The following is a 20,412-nucleotide window of genomic DNA, read 5'->3' as shown; positions in this document are numbered from 1 at the left end:
ATCCTGAAATAGATTAGCCAGTTTTGTTTGGCTGAAAGGAGAATTCCTGGAGAACCTGGAGCAAGGCTCTCTGAAACGGACATCAATGAGGGTCCCGGAGAGAAAATGAAGGGGGAAGAGGAACCCCCTGGGACAAAAAACTACCCATAGCAGATGGATTTGGAAAACTGAAGAAGAGTATGAGAAATCAACTGCTGGTCATTAGCAGTCTGAGCAACAGTGCTAGTCAGTGTAATTACGCTTGTCTTATATCTAAACAGGAAGTAGGAAGTAAGTTTAGACACAAATGTAAGTACTCTATTCATGTAATTCATTGATATATTATACTATACACATAAGAAGTAGCAGAAATTTTACTACTAGCAGGAAACTTTACTTTTTACCAGTACTAAAGTAACAACTTATTACATCAAACTTTTATGACATCAAAGGATTGTGTCAAAAAATTATCAATTTAGATCTTCTTAATTCATTCTTATCAATTGACCCATTTGATAATGTCAATTTGCTAGCATTCGTGTAAGACCATCCCCCACTTCTTCAAACAGCATTGCTCTTTTAAATATTCTAAAATTTGTAAAACTTTACAATATAGGACAGCGATGGTGAACCTTTTTTGGCTCGTGTGCCATAAGTGGGGGGAGCGCAGGGGGGTCATGCACAGGCGTGCCGCACCCATAATGCAATGCGTGACCCCCAGTGGGCATGCGCGCACTACAGGCGCAACCCCCCCATTTTGCATGCTTTTTTCGCCCTCCCCAGGCTCCAGAGGCTTTTTAGGACCATGGGGAGGGCAAAAACAGCCTCCTCCGCCCCCCGGGAAGCCCTCTGGAGGCTTCAGGGACCTTCAGGAGGCTTCCCTGAAGCCTCCGGAGTGCTCAAAACGACCCTCCAAGCAAACCGGAAGTCACTTCCCGAACGTCCAGTTTGCCCGTAGAGCTGTTTTTTTGCGCTCCGGAGGCTTCAGGGAAGCTCATGAAGCCTCCGGAGGGCCTCTGGGTGCGGGGCGGGGGAGGCTCTTTTCGCCCTCCCCAGGCTCCTATAAAGCCTCTGGAACCTGGGGAGGGCAAAAAATGGCTTTTAAAAAGGGTGAACTCAGCTGGCCAGCTCACGCATGCGCGCTGGCCAGCTGACAGGGCAGCTCCACACGTGCCCTGACAAATGGCTCCGTGTGCCACCTGTGGCACGCGTGCCATAGGTTCGCCATCTATAGGACACTGGGTTAGCCTCCCAGAGATATGCAAGGCTTCAATTTTTTGTTGGTTTCGGAAGTTTGTTCCCAAGCCTGAGGTTAGAGCTGTGGAGCCCCTGTTGTTGTTTTGGTCTAGGCAACAATTCAGGTGATCCTGAGGACACAGATAAACTTCCAAGTGGCCTTAATGATTCTCTAAAAGAATGCAAATGACTAGCTGTCTGCAAGGAATATAAATCCTTCCGTTCCCCACCATCCAGTCAGAGCTGGATAATCTTCTTGGATGAGAAGCGAAATGTCTTCAAAGAAAAACAGGAAAGTCCAGCTGCCTATTGAATAAGCACCTTTGGGACAACCATGACCCAGATGACTGAGAATCTCCATAGACAACCATCTTGGTGTCATTTTTGGATTGTGCAAGTGATCCAGAGAGACTGAGCCCTAAAGAATCCCAATTCCTTGTGTGATATTGACCGAGTACTACGTCAAAGATTTATCACTTTGAATATATACATTTAATTTATTCCAACTAATTGGCCTTAATGATAATATTGATTTACTAGGATTTATGTAAGACTATCTCAATTTCATTTAAAAAAACATAAGCCCTTTTAAACATTCTAAAAGAAAAAACTTACATTCTAAGAAAAGAAGTTGCAGAATTCTATAAATTCACTTCTAAGGAAATATTCTATGAAATAAATCTTGAAACGGGAGTTTATAAAGAGAGCATGTAATGACAAGGAAAGTTTATAAGGGAATGCTTACATATTTTCTGTTTCACTATTTGTTTGAATGACTTCAATAAAGGTGTGCAAAAATATGAATTTGAAATAATCTGATCAATCTTTGACTTGCTGTTTCAAACCTGGGTAATGGCTTGTTCTGGGTGTTTTTAAGATGGTCCAATCTAACACAGTTTGTTTTGATTTTGGATCAGTCTTGATATATTCTTTTATGTTACAACATTTTGTATCGCAGTAATTTTCACTGTTGTGCATGTTTGCTACACTTCAGTTCTTCAAGATATTATAGCTATATCTTGCTACATATCATTAAATGCATATTTCAAGTCTGTGCAGATTGTCTATTGTCCATATGTTTGATTGCTTGGGGTGGGTGACCTGAATCATTGCCAGTTTTCAGTAGTAACTGTTTGTTTAGTTATAATTTAATTTTAAATGGTTGATTTGTGTTGTGTTACTGTACTTTTGTTATAAATTGATTTGGAATTTTAAATGGTATGAAAAGTAGCATAAAATTAGTAAATAAAAATATATCGATATTTTTAGTATATTTTGTAATTGGTCCAATACATTCATTAATTTGTTTGTTAAATTTTAAACTCTTTCAGGAGCTTAGTGTAATGTGCATAGCAATCTTTCCTCCAATTATTTCTCCATAGCATCTCAGTAGCATTGCAAGAGATCTCTTTTGTAGCAGCAGTGGGACCTAATATTAGTTCAAGCTGAAGAGAGCCAAATTTGCAGCTATGAAATGTCCTCCTTAAGGAGACCTCAGAGACAAAAATTGTGCCATTAAATATTTGTCTCTTTATCTTCCTTTCCCTTGCACCATTTCCTAGCTGGATATTGCCTTTCTGGATTAAATAACTGTCTTTAAATCTATCGTTTGTTGCAAATAGGTAATTGTGGGAGAAGATTTCGGTAAAGTAGGCACTGGGAGATCCCATTTCCAAAACACGATGCTGCTTAAATTTCTCTGGATCTGAACAGTGACTCATGTGTGATAATCTTTTATGTGAAAATTGTTTCTAAATATTAAATAGCAAGACCTTTCAGTATTTAATAGTTACATAAAGTATTTCAGTATGTGGTGATGTTGCCTCAGATGTCTCCTTAAGCACCAATATCAGCATTAAGAGCTTATGATAATCAAAGCTAAATTTCAGACATATTGAACAGCTTATGTAGAATGGGAACTTATCATTGTTTAAGGTTGATAGTAATATCTGAAATACTGTGTACAACGTAACAATCCCCAGATACCCACTGTCTAACTCTAAACCATCAAAAATATTACTAAATTGTGTATTGTAGAAATGAATATTTGTAACTCACGGTTGAACTGTGGGGTCCTTGGTGCTCCCTCAGCTTAATTGTTTTCTTTAACAACCAAGCGGAGAGAACGCTAATTACCCCCATATGTATTGCTCATTTTGATTATGCAATACGGTTGATTTTTTAAAAATATCTTAAGTACTGCATTATTTGTTTCACTCTACAGTATATTTAAGGTCTGTTTACACAGACTAAAATAGTAGCCATTAGCTAATATTGTTTGAAATACAAAAGACTGTACTTCATATACCACTATGACAATTTAAGAAAATTTTAAACCAATTGTGGGTGACCTTTTCACATTCCTCCATTGCATCATTAGTATCCCTGATCTACTACATGGATATGTTTCTTCCGTGTCCTCAGGTCCGTCTACATGCATTTATACTTTCTTCTTCCTGTCCAGAGAAGTTCAGGGAAATCACGAAATATTTCTATCTCTCCCTTCGATATCTGACGCTTTGGCTCTGTGTGAGGTGCTAGGAGCATCCATCCAGCGGTGCCTGCAGGCTGTCAAAAAAGTCAAGATAATACTGGATCCAGAAAGGTCCATTTGAAGCATTGTCTGCTTTTTATATGCAATACGTTTTTGACCACACCCTGCTGATGCCATGTCAGTGGTGTGCCTGGAAAACAGGCAGTCCCATCACCATTGAATCTTGGCACCTAGCGGTTTGTTACCGTAGATGAGCAAATCCATCAGAATCTTTGCTTAAGCAAAACAAAAACACTAAATAAATAAGAGCAATTCAGAGAGGCTGGGAGGATTTACATTCTTTTTCATCTCAGATTACAATAAAGCCAGAGAAAGGCTTGGGGAGTTAACATGCTTGTATTTCTTCAAAGCTGTGCCTGGATAATGTTCGGCAATACAGTGGCTTACAGATACAAGCTTTCCTTAATCAACATTTCTTTGATGTAAATAAGTAATTGGTTTATTTGTCAAGATTTCCAGAACTCTATTGCTTTTGGCGTGTTCCTTCTCAAAATAATGCAGAGCTCCTACAGACTTTTTGTTCCTGTTATTCTTTTTGGTTTTGCTTTTGTTTTTAGGATTGGAGGAGCTGTTCCAGTTGTATTTTCATATTTTGCTGAAGTACTTGCTCGAGAGAAACGTGGAGAACATTTAAGTTGGCTTTGCATGTTTTGGATGATTGGAGGTATCTACGCATCTGCCATGGCCTGGGCAATCATTCCTCATTATGGTGAGAACGGCAAGATTTTTTTCCTGTAACTTCTATTTCCATTGTACATAAACACTTAAACCAGTTTAAATTACAATTGTTCTTCCATTGCCATTTTCCTGATGGAATTACTTAGAATCAGAAGTATTCAGAAAAATATATGTACATAGAGTTCTTGACAATATGCACATGTATATTTTTAAATTCAGTTTAATATAATTCTGCTAACAGAAGCCATTGTCTGAGGTTACAGATCTATGTGAAGTTAAATACAAACCATTGCAATAAATGGTGAGACTATTTGGCCCTTATCCCATGATGTCCATACAAAGACATTGTTCTTTGGGTGGCAATTTCACATCGGAGAACCTGCATTATCTAAAATTCCAGTAATATATGCAGGAATGCGCAACCCTAGAGTAATGGAGGGAGAAAAGTTTTGTTCTGTAATTATAGTAGCACTTTTAAAAATTCAGTATACAAAATTTACTTAAATTTATTTTTAAATAATAAAAGGATCAATAGTGTTTGACTTAGAAATAAGCATGATTTCTTAACTTATCTTGGGGTAAGGCATTTATATACACAGTTAAGTGTCTTTCAAAGGTTATTTACCATATTTGCTATAAATAGCTTAATAATATTTAAATGCCATAAGTATTTTCACTTTTCTTTCGGTAAATATTTGAAAGAAATATTTCTTTTTCCTCAATAGAAGATATTTTGGTTATGCCAAGCCACTTAACCTTTTCAGTACTGATTATCTGTGTTACACCTAGAATCTATTCAAAGTTTGTGAGGTTGCTATATATAGTACTTACTGTAGCAATAACACTTAGACTTACATACCACTTCACAGTGCTTTACAAGCCTCTCTAAGCAGTTTACAGAGTCAGCCTATTGCCCCCAACAATCTTGGTCCTCATTTTATTGACCTTGGAAAGTTGGAAGGCTGAGTCAACCTTGAGCCTGGTGACATTCAAACTGCCAAATTGCAGACAGCCTGTAGTTAGCAGAAGTAGTCTGCAGTACTTATACAGTCAGTAGTATTATTTTATACTATTCCAGAACTGTGATTACTAGGCCATCCCATTGTTACTAGAACCTTCTTAATAGATGAGCCTGGGTGATGAATGAACAGGCATTGTAATCTGTATAGGCCACCATCACCAATATGTTGATTTATTTGGGAAGGAGGAAGTCAGCCAGCTACTGGCTCACTCTGTTTTCCATGTAGCAGCCATAGCATTCTTCCATCATATCTATTCCTGTAAAGCTTAACTTAGACTTGTCTGCGAATAGTGAGTAGAATGAATGAGCTGGAAGCTTGGAGGTCTTCTAGTCCAGCCCCCTGCTCAAGCAGGAGAACCTATACTATTTCAGATAAGTGTCTGACTAGTCCAGGGGTCCTCAAACTTTTTAAACAGGGGGCCAATTCAGGGTCCCTCAAACTGTTTGGTGGCCAGACTGGCTGGATGGGCATGGCTAGGAGGTCATATGACTAGGTGGGTGTGGCCAATTTAGCAGTCCATTAAACAATGCATACAAACTTTAATTTGTTTTGTTCCTGGGGGAGTTTTGTTTGCTTTTGTTTGCATGTTGCTCTTTTGGTTGACTTTTCTTTTTACTAGATCGTTTCTTTAGTTGTTTAGGAGTCTAGTGGTCCACTTCAGGAAACTCAGTTTTGCAGCAATTCTTTTCAGCCCCAAGGAGCTTACAATCAACAAGTCTCTCTTTCTCTGTCTATCTGTTTATCTCTTTGTGTGTCTCTCTCTCTCTTTCTCTCTCTCTCTTTGTGTCTCTCATATTGTCTTGTCTGCCCACATCGCTCCAGCCACCCGCCGGCTCCTGCCCTGGACTGGAACTGGAACACAAGGCCAACATTTTTGGCCTGTAGAGTGCTACTGGAGATGGGGGAGGCCAAAACAGGCCCAGGAGCGTCTGTGCACCCCATTTTTCACCTCCCTGCTTCCAGAAGCACTCTGCAGCCAAAAATGTTGGGCCTTACGTTCCAATTCCAGCCCAGGATGGGGGCCAGTGGGTGGTTGGAATGATGTGGGTAGGGCAGTTCAGTCAGTCCTGCGCGAGCTGGATTAATGGCTTCGGCAGGCCGTATGCAGCCCGCAGACCATAGTTTGAGGAGCCCTGGTCTAGTCTCTTCTAGACTGACTCTTCTGTGCATAGGCATTGACATCTAACTATGCTGAGAAGGAATTGGTAAGTAGAGGTTGCAGATGGGCTAATACACACAGCTCACAAATCTCAACTACGTGTTGTGCAAAGATGTGTGTTCTGCATGCTGAGTAGTTAAACCAACTTTCTGTTGGGAAGCAGACAGAATACAAGGCCTGTTTTCTGTGCTTTGTTGTTTGAGCACCCCCTAGCCAGAACTTTAACAGAGCTGCTTGTTTGCATGGGTATTTAAGGTAAATTCCATAGTTCAGTCAGTTCAATTATTTCAGATATTTTAAAAAGAACCATCCATTTGGGTTGGGTAATGCTTTACAGAATTGGTATTTGAAGGGTTGGATGACCTCTCCGTTATGTTTTGGGAGCTGACAGACCTGTTATTCCTTGCGTTGCAGAAGACTACTGAAATTTAGGACTAGAATGATACACATACACAATTAAGGCTAAATCATGAGCATATGGCTAGCGCAGAGGTTATTGGAGCATGCTTGTATCATAGTTAGACCCAAATATGAAATGGCTTTTAAGCCAGCTGAGTGCCTTTAGGCCACTTATTCTCATTTACTCCAACTCACCTCACAGGTTTGTTGTTGTGGGGGGGAAAGGAGCAAGAGCAGTGGTGGGTTCCTACCGGATCGCACCGGATCGCGCGATCCGGTTGGAGAATGAACCCGGAAGTGATTTCCTGCCCCGCCCCCTTGGCGTTTTTTGCATCGGGGCTGACTCCCCGCCACCACCCTGCCCGATGATTCCGGGGGGCCATCCAGGAAGACGAGGAACGCAAGGGGGGGACGAGGAACGCAAGGGGGGGCCCTGCCCCCCCCCCACTGATGGCCGAATCTCGACGCGTTCCTCCTCTCAAAGATCTTTTGGGAAGGGATAGAACTGCAAGGGGGAAAAGCCTCCCATTGAAAACAGCGCTGAGTGAGGTGGGGAATCCTTCCGTTCCCCTCTCAAAGATCTTTTGGGAAGGGATAGAACTGCAGGGGGAAAAGCCTCCCATTGAAAACAGCGCTGAGTGAGGTGGGGAATCCTTCAGTTCCCCTCTCAAAGATCTTTTGGGAAGGGATAGAACTGCAGGGGGAAAAGCCTCCCATTGAAAACAGCGCTGAGTGAGGTGGGGAATCCTTCCGTTCCCCTCTCAAAGATCTTTTGGGAAGGGATAGAACTGCAGGGGGAAAAGCCTCCCATTGAAAACAGCGCTGAGTGAGGTGGGGAATCCTTCCGTTCCCCTCTCAAAGATCTTTTGGGAAGGGATAGAACTGCAGGGGGAAAAGCCTCCCATTGAAAACAGCGCTGAGTGAGGTGGGGAATCCTTCAGTTCCCCTCTCAAAGATCTTTTGGGAAGGGATAGAACTGCAGGGGGAAAAGCCTCCCATTGAAAACAGCGCTGAGTGAGGTGGGGAATCCTTCCGTTCCCCTCTCAAAGATCTTTTGGGAAGGGATAGAACTGCAGGGGGAAAAGCCTCCCATTGAAAACAGCGCTGAGTGAGGTGGGGAATCCTTCAGTTCCCCTCTCAAAGATCTTTTGGGAAGGGATAGAACTGCGAGGGGGAAAAGCCTCCCATTGAAAACAGAGCTGAGTGAGGTGGGGAATCCTTGCGTTCCCCTCTCAAAGATCTTTTGGGAAGGGATAGAACTGCGAGGGGGAAAAGCCTCCCATTGAAAACAGCGCTGAGTGAGGTGGGGAATCTCTCAACAATCTTTTGGGAAGGGAGGCTTCTCAAAATGGGTTTCTCTTTGCACCCTTCAATCCGTCTCTCTCTCCCTCTGACGTCCCCCAATGGCTGAGCATGAAAAACTGGTGGGAACAGTGCAGAGGAAAAGGAGGAGGAAGGAAAGGGGGGAGAGAAACGGGGGGGGGGGGAGGAAGAGAGAGAGAGAAAGAGTGACACCCAAAGGGGGGAAGTTGGGAGAAAGACCTCCCTCTAAATACTGATGCCCTCTGCTTTTGGGGGGGAAAGGAGAGGAGGGTCCTTGGTGAACCTCTACCCCCTATTCCCCCTATCCCAGTTAAGCCAGCTAGGTTTGGGACCCAGCCTTTCTAACCTCATTTGGGATCTTCTAACATCCCACTCCCACCCGGTCACAAGGCCAGCAAGCCACTCCCACCCGGTCACATGGCTGGCAAGCCACTCCCACCCGGTCACATGGCTGGCAAGCCATTCCCACAAAGCAGGCCACACCCACAGAGTAGGTTCCAAAAAATTTTGAAACCCACCACTGAGCAAGAGGGTATGTTAGATATGTCTGCTGTCTTGAGTTGTGTATAAAAATAATAAAGGCATGATATAAATTAAAGAAATAAAACTTTATTTAAATTTGGGCAAACAGGAAAATCAGCTTATTCAGCTCAAGGTGGTTTGTCTTTATTTTCTTTTGTTAGGAATAACTGCAAACTTGACAAACAGATTCCCTGAATTGGTTGACATAAACACAAATGTTGACTTGGCACGCTTCTACACAAATTTTATTTGATGTCATTTCAATAGCTTATTCACCAACATGCTCAATATTGTTCATGCACGTTAAAAATAAGCCAAATGCACAAAACAGCTGCCCCTAATTGTTCCATTATTACTTTAAACAGCATTTCCTCTTCTCTTTCTCTTTCCAACTCTGCCTACCAAAGAATTGTTTTGGTCAACAACTTGTTGATATGGAAAACAAGTGTAGCCTCAGAGTTGTGGCTTAATTCCCAAGGAAACCAAAATCTGATGTTGGTTAGTCATTGATAGCACTAAGAATATCCAACCATTGCCACCTTTTGCATCTGCTAAAACAGTAGAGATACTTATTTTTTTTTCACCAGTGGCTTTTAGAGGATGCGCTTACAGTTCTTCCATAAAATATATGTTCCTAACTGCAAATATACATGATTGCACCAAATCCAAATCTAAATTTTAGAAAGGACGTTATTCTAGTATTTTTTATAAATAAATTTGTTTTGGTAGCTGATAATCTATTGATAGTACTAGACTTACCTCAACAATTGGCACTGGAACCTCCATAGCTAAGCAATGCAGTCGTTAAATGAGTCATCGTGACCACACCCAATTTTACAATTTTATTTTTTATTTTTTGCAGGAGTCATTATGGATTAAATAAGAATCTTGTAATTGTTTAGTGAATCTGGCTTCTCCTGTTGACTTTGCTTGTTGCTCCTATTGACTTTGCAGGCAAAGTTGCACATGATGATCAAGTGACCATTGGGTTACTGTGAAGGTTGTAAATGTGAGGACCACTTATAAGTCACTTTTCCCAGCATTGTTATAATTTAAATGGTTGCTAAATAAATGGTCATAAGTTTGGAATTACCCGTAATTATTTAAATATGATTTACAGTGCTGGATACCAAGCTATTTCAGAAAACCTCTGTTGGCTAATATTGTAAAATAAATATATCAAACGGGGAAGAGAGAGATAGAAAGAATCTATTTAAAAGATTATATTCAGCATAAGAATCATTTTCATTCTGGTGGAGACAGATCATTTACAATACAACCTAAGTTCCTAATTTATTCCTAATGTATTGTTTTACTGTACTTTCATGTTTTTATTATTCAAAATTACTTCTTTATGATTTCAGACATTTTAACTTCTACATTGTCAGATACCTGAGTTCAAATGTTTCTTTTATTTGTCGAGACCAGTTCTAATGGTCTGTGCATCTGAACCTACTACATTTTTGGAAAATACATTATCGGTAGCAGAAAAGCTGATTGCAGTGGTCATGGATGACTTCATTATGGAAGACAGTGAATTGTTTTAGGCAGAATGCATCTCTTTGCAGGCAGTATCCAGTCATTTCCATCTACCAAAGTTGCTGGTGGACCATATTTCCCCCCTTTTTTTTACGTCCTCCTGATGCCCATTTGATTTGTGATGGAAGCTTCACTCTATCTAAATATTCTATCTTGAATACAATGAAGTTATTTAGAATATCAGGCTGTAAAGAGCTACTCTGAGTTTATATGTATCTTAAATTGAGACAAGATTTGTACTAGCAGTTTTGTATCTAAATGTTATAAGAGTGCCATCCAGTGGCTAGTTCAGCTTTTCATCTAATTGAAACCAGTATTCCCTTTCCTACTGTATATCCCCATGGCCATAGTAAGCATTTATTTACTTATTTAATTTGATTTGATTTGATTTCTATAGCTGCCCATCTCAACTAGTAACTCTAGTCAATGAACACCATAAATGCAATAATATTATTAACACTACATACCTTGACTTTTTTCTGGAGTTCAAATGACAATCCTGTGAAGGTTGAGACAATGTAATCTACTGAACTCTATGGTTGAATGAGATTGAATGGGAATTCCATGGGATTTGAGCCAGAAACTTCCCGGTCCAATTTGACACCTCAACCAGAACCTTACATCTTTTTTTTAAAAAAATCTGGTTTAAAAAAATAGCAAAAAAATTCAAGAACAGTAGTCTTAAATGAAATCTGGGGGATAAAGTAATTTTGTCCTTTGATAGGTCATTCTGATGACATATCTAACTGCAAGCTAAGTGCATTTCAGTAGAGTTAAAATGAAAACAATGTAACCATTTCTGTTTTGGGCTGATCTAAGCTCCCTTAATTATTTGTGGGCATGGAAGAAGTTAGAAAGCTAATGATATTTTGGACCTGGAGCTTTTCATACCTTGGAATTCCTCACCTCAGAACCAGCTGTGGAGATTTGCAACATTGGCGTGGATCCTCAAGTCGTATTCCTCCTTCTGAGGTTCAGGGCTCAGGATTAGGCACGAGAAGAGACTCAGAAAACCTTATCTCAGAGACCATAACATTTTTTTTTCCAAGGAGAAAGCCAGCTAATAAGTTCCTTTAATATCCAATCAATACATCCTTTTGCACTCCCTAACTTTCTGTTATACAGGTAATCCTTGACTTGCGACCATTCATTTAGTGACCCTTCAAAGTTGCAGCAGCACTGAAAAAAGTCACCCAGGTCGTGGTTGTCCCAAAGGTGCTTTTTCAAGAACCAACTGTATTTTCTTGGTTTTCTTTGAAGACGTTTCGCTTCTCATCCAAGAAACTTCCTCAGCTCTGACTAGATGGTGGAGAATGGAAGGAGTTATAGGTGAAACTCAAAAAATTAGAATATCGTGCAAAAGTTCATTTATTTCAGTAATGCAACTAAAAAGGTGAAACTAATATATGAGATAGACTCATTGCATGCAAAGCAAGATAGTTCAAGCCGTGATTTGTCATAATTGTGATGATTATGGCTTACAGCTCATGAAAACCCCAAATCCACAATCTCAGAAAATTAGAATATTGTGAAAAGGTGCAATATTCTAGGCTCAAAGTGTCCCACTCTAATCAGCTAATTAAGCCATAACATCTGCAAAGGGTTCCTGAGCCTTTAAATGGTCTCTCAGTCTGGTTCAGTAGGAATCACAATCATGGGAAAGACTGCTGACCTGACAGTTGTGCAGAAAACCATCATTGACGCCCTCCATAAGGAGGGAAAGCCTCAAAAGGTAATTGCAAAAGAAGTTGGATGTTCCCAAAGTGCTGTATCAAAGCACATTAATAGAAAGTTATATGAAAGGGAAAAGTGTGGAAGAACAAGGTGCACAAGAAGCAGGGGTGACCACAGCCTGGAGAGGATTGTCAGGAAAAGGCCATCCAAAAGTGTTGGGAACTTTCACAAGGAATGGACTGAGGCTGGAGTCAGTGCATCAAGAGCCACCACACACAGACAGATCCTGGACATGGGCTTCAAATGTTGTATTCCTCTTGTCAAGCCGCTCCTGAACAAAAAACGACGGCAGAAGCATCTTACCTGGGCTAAAGAAAAACAGACCTGGTCTGTTGCTCAGTGGTCCAAAGTCCTCTTTTCTGATGAGAGCAACTTTTGCATCTCATTTGGAAACCAAAGACCCAGAGTATAGAGGAAGAATAGAGAGGCACATACTGCAAGTTGCTTGAAGTCCAGTGTGAAGTTTCCACAGTATGTATTGATTTGGGGAGCCATGTCATCTGCTGGTGTTGGTCCACTGTGCTTCATTAAGTCCAGGGTCAACGCAGCCTTCTACCAGGAGATTTTGGAGCACTTCATGCTTCCTTCCGCAGACGAGCTTTATGGGGATGCTGACTTCATTTTCCAGCAGGACTTTGCACCTGACCACACTGCCAAAAGCACTAAAATTTGGTTCAATGACTGTGGGATTACTGTGCTTGATTTGCCAGCAAATTCGCCTGACCTGAACCCCATGGAGCAGTGATGGCAAACCAATGGCACATGTGTCACAGATGGCACACGGAGCCATTTGTCAGGACATGTGAGGCGCTGCCCTGCCAGCTGGCCAGCGCGCATATGCGCGATGGCCAGCTGATTTCACCCCTTTTTAGAGCCATTTTTCGCCCTCCCCAGGCTCCAGAGGCTTTATAGGAGCCTGGGGAGGGCGAAAAGAGCCTCCCCCGACCCCCCCGGAGGCCCTTGGGAGGCTTCATGAGTTTCCCTGAAGCCTCCAGAGCGCAAAAAACCAGCCCTACAGGCAAACCGGAAGTTCGGGAACAGACTTCCGGTTTGCTCGGAGGTTCATTTTGACTGCTCCGGAGGCTTCAGCGAAGTGTTCTGAAGGTCCCTGAAGCCTTCAGAGCGCTCAAAGCGACCCTCCGAGCAAACTGGAAGTGACTTCTGGTTTGCTCGGAGGTTCATTTTGACTGAGACTGTGGATTTGGGATTTTCATGAGCTGTAAACCATAATCATCACAATTATGACAAATCACGGCTTGAATTATCTTGCTTTGCATGTAATGAGTCTATGTCATATATTAGTTTCACCTTTTAAGTTGCATTACTGAAATAAATGAACTTTTGCATGATATTCTAATTTTTCGAGTTTCACCTGTATATTCCTTGCAGACAGCTAGTCATTTGCATTCTTTCAGAGAGTCATTGAGCTCATTGCCTTGCTTAGCAATGTAAATTTAGGGCTCAATTATGGTCATAGGTTGAGGACTACCTGTACTACCTTTCATGGTAGATCTTACAAATAAATGTTAAATAATCAATAACAACTACATAATAGGTTACTGAAGAAAAACATTTGCCAGTACAAGTATTAATTCTAAAATATTTGAGCTAGTCACAAATATAAAAGATGCCCTGTCTTTAAATGAGTGCCAATAAGTCTTAGATATATCCAGCTTAATCCAAACTCAAATGAGTGGCTTTTTCATTGTTTATGTGTGTAGAAAAAGTATTGTGGCAAGGGGCATTAAAAAAAAAACCCATTGTGACTGCATGATCAAAGCTTGCCCTCTTTATGTGCATCATGAAATACAAAACAGGAACAGACTTCTGTTGTGTAATCATGCCTTCCCTCTTGATGTCTCGTACCATCTCCCAAAGCCCCTATTACAGGTTTTCAACAAAGACCTTCTTTACTCTAAAGCTATTGGATTCAGTCTTAGTGCATGATATATTCTGATATAGCCCTCTCAAAAAATTTCCGTACGCTTACGGAAAATATTCTAGAAGCCATCTTTTTGCTGCAAAATCAGAAAATAAAGAAATAAATAAAAAGAAATACTTCCCCTGCTCTCCCAACACACAAAAACTAGTTTAGGGTTGATTTATTCTGAAAAGGACTTAGAAATGAAAAATGCAGTTTTTATTATTTTTGTTAAAAAGCGAGACAGCCTTTCTTGGCTATAATGGGTTCTGTTGAATAGGATTGTTTATGTGTTTTATCATTGATCTCTCTTATGCTAATATCATCCTGTAGCCTGTCATTGCAACTTGAATGATTTATTTGGTCTTTCTTGTAATCAGTAGAGTGAGAAGGTGATATTTAACGTGAAGCTGCTGCAGAGATTGAAAAAAAAACTGAAGGTTTTATTTCATGCCACAGCCCCAGAAAACCGTTCCCAACATGCACTTGGGCCTATTGTTTTAACAACCCGTCTCACCCCTTGGAACTTGCTGCTGCTTTCAAGATTAATGACTTTTGAATTCAGCATTTGCAGGGAGCAAGGGTGAAGTTTAACTTTGCAGAACTGCATTGCTGTCTGAATGAATCAGACAAAGAACGCTATACATCTTCCTGTTAGGTCAAAAAGAACGGCAGATGGAAACCAAGAGCACACCTCCATTTGGCAGAAATGCTTATCTGCAGATAAATCTATTCCAAATGCATTTTTAAAATTTAGTTGGTGGAAAGCAATATCTAGAAATCACATCCTTCATTTGCAAAATAACAAGGAATCTTAAAAAAAAACCAACCCAAAATGGCATATACTAGTATAATCACTTGTATAAAGCTATAGACAATTGTACGGTTCTACATTAAAATAAATAACATTATACTGTAATTATTTTAAAAATAGATTAGTTTATTCTCTGTTGCGATATTAAAAAGTAAAGGATCCAAATTTTCAAGAGGGCGAAATTTTATTTTTTGACGATTAGTTGGGTTTTGGTAATTATAAGCTATGGGACATCTAAGACTGAGTGAAGTAAAAATTAAATTACAGCTGAATGTAAGAAACATCTGGCAACATTGATATAATAATTGGAGACTATTTCATTCAAGCCTTGGGGTTTCATACATAACTGATGTGGCATCAAAATACGTAAACGGAATGACATTTTTAGCACTATCCTGTTTTTAGCAGCAATCATGATAGGTGTCTTTTCTCCTTTGAAACAAGTGAACATGCATAGTAAATTTTTGAAAATAGGAGAGATTGGAAATTATGTTTTATCCTGTTTTAGATACTTCAGTTTGATTAGATACAATACAATACAATAGCAGAGTTGGAAGAGACCTTGGAGGTCTTCTAGTCCAACCTCCTGCCTAGGCAGGAAGACTTATACCGTTTCAGACAAATGGCTATCCAACATCATCTTAAAGACTTCCAGTGTTGTGGCATTCACAACTTCTGGAGGCAAGCTGTTCCACTGATTAATTGTTCTAACTGTCAGGAAATTTCTCCTCAGTTCTAAGTTGCTTCTCTCCTTGATTAGTTTTCACCCATTGCTTCTTGTTCTACCCTCAGGTGCCTTGGAGAATAGTTTGACTCCCTCTTCTTTGTGGCAACCCCTGAGATATTGGAACTATCATGTCTCCCCTAGTCCTTCTTTGCATTAAACTAGACATACCCAGTTCCTGCAACCGTTCTTCATATGTTTTAGTCTCCAGTCCCCTAATCATCTTTGTTGCTCTTCTCTGCACTCTTTCTAGAGTCTCCACATCTTTTCTACATCGTGGCGACCAAAACTGAATGCAGTATTCCAAGTGTGGCCTTACCAAGGCATTATAAAGTGGTATTAACACTTCACGTGATCTTGATTCTATCCCTCTATTTATGTAGCCTAGAACTGTGTTGGCTTTTTTGGCAGCTGCTGCACACTGCTGGCTCCTATTTAAATGGTTGTCCACTAGGACTCCAAGATCCCTCTCACAGTTACTACTATTTAGCAAGGTACCACCTATGCTGTATCTGTGCATTTCGTTTTTCTTGCCTAAATGTAGAATCTTACTCTTTTCACCATTGAATTTCATTTTATTAGATAGTGCCCAATGTTCAAGTTTGTCAAGATCCTTCTGCATCTTTAGCCTATCTTCTGGAGTGTTGGCTATTCCTGCCAGCTTGGTGTCATCTGCAGATTTGATGAGTTTCCCATTTATTCCCTCATCCAAATAATTGATGAAGATGTTGAAGAGTACTGGGCCTAAAGCCGAGCTTTGGGGAACTCCACTGCATACTTCCCTCCATGTAGATGCAGTTCCATTGAGAACTACACGTTGAGTGCGGTTGGTCAGCCAGTTACGAATCCATCTGGTGGTGATGCTGTCTAACCCACATTCTTCTACTTTATTTAGTAGTAGGTTATGGTGTACCTTATCAAATGCTTTACTGAAGTTCAAGTAAACTATATCCTCTGATCCACTAATTTTGTAACTTTGTCAAAGAATGCAATAAGATTAGTCTGGCATGATCTGTTTTTGACAAACCCGTATTGGCTTTTGGCTATTACTTTGTTTACTTCTAGGTGTTCGCTAATTCGTTGCTTGATTATCTTTTCCAGAATCTTTCCTGGTATTGAGGTCAGGCCAATAGGTCTGTAGTTTCCTGGATCTATTTTTTTTCCTATTTTGAAGATGGGAACCACATCAGCTCTTTTCCAGTCCTCTGGCAGTTCCCCAGTGCTCCAGGATCTCTGAAAGATATAGTTCAGTGGTTCTTAGGTCTCGTCTGCCAGTTCCTTCAGAGCCCTGGGGTGTAATCCATCCGGTCCTGGTGATTTGAACTCATCTAGGGTAGACAGGTGCTCACTTACCATTTTCTTCCCTATTTCAATTTGTGTTCCTAATCTAATTTTTGTGGTGCTGTTTTTGATAGGTTGGACTGTTTTATCCCTTTGTGTAAAGACAGATGCAAAAAATGAGTTAAATAGTTCTGCTTTCTCCCTGTTGCTTGTCACCTTCTTGCCACTTTCTCCCAGCAATGGACCAATTGTTTCCTTAACTTTTTTCTTGTTTTTAACATGTTGGAAGAAGCTTTTTTTGTTATTTTTTACTTTTGTGACAAGCCTTTCTTTATTGTGAGCCTTAGCTTTCCTCACTTCATCTTTACAGGCTTGGCCTATTTGCTGATATTCTGCCTTAGTTATGTCCCCCTCTTTCCACTTTTTATACTTATCTTTTTTGTCTTTCAATTTGTCAGAGAGTTCTTTATGCAGCCATGCTGGTTTCTTTGGGGAGCTGTTATTTTTCTTCTTCATTGGTATTGTGCTAGACTGGACTTTTGTAATCTCATTTTTCAAAATTTCCCAAGCTTCTTGAGTTGTTTTCCCCTTGAGGATTCTCATCCATGGAATTCTTCCCAAGCTCTCTCTAAGTTTATTGAAATTAGCTCTCTTAAAGTCCAAGACTCTAGTTTGACTTTGTTCTACTACTTGTGTTTGTACAATGTTGAATTCCAATATTGCATGGTCACTTGCCCCCAGGGTTCCTGTGGCTTCAACACCTTCTATCATTTCCTCTCTGTTAGTGAGAATTAAGTCTAATATGGTGGATCCCCTTGTTCCCTTCTCTACTTTTTGGGAGACAAAGTTGTTCGTTAGGAACCTGTTGGATTTTCCACTTGATGCAGAGTTTGTTTCTCAGTTAATGTCAGGGTAGTTAAAATCCTCCATTATTATTGTAGTGTGCTTCCTACATACCTTCGTTAGCTGACTAGCAAAAAGTTCATCTACTTCCTCTGCTTGGTTGGGTGGCCTGTAGTATAGACCTATGGCAATGTCATTCCCCCCCCCCCGACCTTTAATATTGACCCAAATGCCTTTAACATAGTTCTCATCATTGTTGTGCTCTATTTCTGTAGAGATGTAATTATTTCTTATATGTAGTGCAACTCCACCTCCTCTTTTATTTGGTCTATTTCTTTTAAATAATTTAAATCCTTCTAGCTGTATGTTCCATTTGTGGGTTTCATCCCACCAAGTTTCTGTAATGGCAACAATATCGTATCTGCCCTCATTTACTTGAATTTCTAATTCACCCTGTTTATTCCTCATACTCTGTGCATTGGTGTATAGACATTTGAGTCCATTTTGATTGACCCTGTGTTTACTGTCTACATAACCTATGTTATGCCTTACTGCCCATATTTTCTTGCCACTTGTATGATTCATGCACATGGTATGGCACTCACTATTAAATGCTTGGGTTTGCTTGACAGCAGGAGTGATAATCTTACACGCACAAACATCTATGTTACATGCACTGATAACCCTATGAATTTTAGATTGCTAGGGACATAAATGTTCTGTCTCAATGCAAATCATCTCTTTTGTACAGTTTTTCATTGGACCAGCTGCAGGCATCATGACTAATAAAACCAAAGCCTTCCCTTTTACACCACTCCTTTAGCCACACATAAAACTCTGCTACACGCTGGCCCTTCCCTTTTTGTTCCTTAGATACTGGTAAAATCTCTGAAAAGATAAGCCTACAACCTATACTACTAAGTTCATACCCCAAGCTCTGGAAATCATTCTTCACAGAAAGTACTTCTTTTTGGGACAGATCATTTGTGCCAAGATGTATAATAGCATCAACGTCACAGTCCTTACTTGCATTCTTGACTATCTTAAGAATATACCTCTTGTCTCTGCTGGCAGTAGCACCTGGCAGACACCTAACCTCTTTTAAAACCTCCATATCCTTTCCTAAATTTACATCCCTTACGATTGAATCACCAACCAGAAGATGACTTCTCTTTTTGCATACCTTGCTCTTCTTGTGCTCCCCATTTCGCCTTTCCAAAGAAAGTTCTTCATTTTGGACTACGATCCCCTGCTTATTTGAGTCATCATTATCACAACTACCTTGACCTAATGGCATGCGGGCCCCTACCTCAGTCTCTTTGTCTCTCTGACTCCCCCCTTGTATCCAGCAGCTCCAATCACCAGTCTCAGGAAGTTCAAATGAAATTGAGTTAAAAGGCCCCTACCTCAGTCTCTTTGTCTCTCTGACTCCCCCCTTGTATCCAGCAACTCCAATCACCAACCTCAGGAAGGTTCAAATGAAATGGAGTTAAAGGGCCCCTACCTCAGTCTCTTTGTCTCTCTGACTCCCCCCTTGTATCCAGCAACTCCAATCACCAGCCTCAGGAAGGTTCAAATGAAATGGAGTTAAAGGGCCCCTACCTCAGTCTCTTTGTCTCTCTGACTCTCCCCTTGTATCCAGCAACTCCAATCACCAGCCTCAGGAAGGTTCTGGGAGCTTCTGGGAGTCATTTAATCTGTGGACTCTGTAAATCTAAAACTTGTAGACTTGAATAAAATACATATTTTATGCAAGATATTTGTCTGGTGTCAATTTGTGTCTGAGAAAACTAGGTTTTAGATCTTTTTGTACAACGGTAATAGTATAGGTACAGTATTAATATATATTATAAGAGAAGATGTAATTTCTTTGCATGGTTAAATGTGTGGATCTCAGATGAAGATATGCCACGTGTATAATCTAATATATTAACTAGTTCTTAATCTTATTGAAGATATTTTATACATGCAATGCAAAGGAAAGCTATTGCAGATATGTACAAAATAAATACTTGGTCTATATATGAATAATAAAAAGGCAGTTCCTTTTTACCATAATTTCTTCATAATTAATGAAAATTGAGTGATACTTTTATCTCCCTTTTCAGGATGGAGTTTCAGCATGGGATCTGCATATCAGTTCCACAGTTGGCGAGTATTTGTTATAATGTGCGCCCTGCCTTGTGTTTCTGCTGTGGTGTCACTTACCTTCATGCCAGAAAGTCCAAGGTTCTTGCTTGAGGTAGAATATCTTCATTCCTTCAAGATGTTGAGCTTACCTGAGTCTTAATATCAAGCTCAGATCCACCATTTAAATAAAAAATAAATAAAAATCAGGCAAAGCATTTTCAGTGGGGACTTGACATTTTTGAAGTTCTCTGTCTGGCAAATGTTATTTTTCCTCTTTCTCTTTGAGAGATTTAATAAAAAATCTTTTTAAAAATTCTATCAAGTTTTCATCTATATTGCTTTTAGTCTGATTTTATTCTAATTTTTATTTGGTGATCTGTCTTAGGTGAAAAAATGTATTGCTGAAGATCTAAACATATTAAGGAACAATGTTCACAATAAATATTGCTTTATAATATTACAATAAATGAGGTGATTTAAGGCTATTTGATACCAAATATACTCCACAATATGCCATTGAGATAGAAAAATATTTAAGGGTAGATGTATTTTGA

The 20,412-nt window shown here is 40.0% G+C and overlaps 1 protein-coding gene across 1 annotated transcript in view; it reads left to right on the top strand.

Moving 5' to 3' along the window:
• Positions 1 to 20,412, top strand: part of SV2C (synaptic vesicle glycoprotein 2C) — a 90,474-nt gene that overhangs the window by 38,740 nt on the left and 31,322 nt on the right. Inside the window, exons 4-5 of the mRNA XM_081940310.1 lie at positions 4,327 to 4,478; positions 19,837 to 19,970. Coding sequence (XP_081796436.1) covers positions 4,327 to 4,478; positions 19,837 to 19,970 — 286 coding nt within the window. The remainder of the gene's footprint in view (positions 1 to 4,326; positions 4,479 to 19,836; positions 19,971 to 20,412) is intronic.

This window comes from Natrix helvetica, assembly GCF_964273705.1.
Source record: "Natrix helvetica genome assembly, chromosome: 2".
NCBI lineage: Eukaryota > Metazoa > Chordata > Lepidosauria > Squamata > Natricidae > Natrix > Natrix helvetica.
This window is presented reverse-complemented; position numbering and strand designations above follow the sequence as displayed.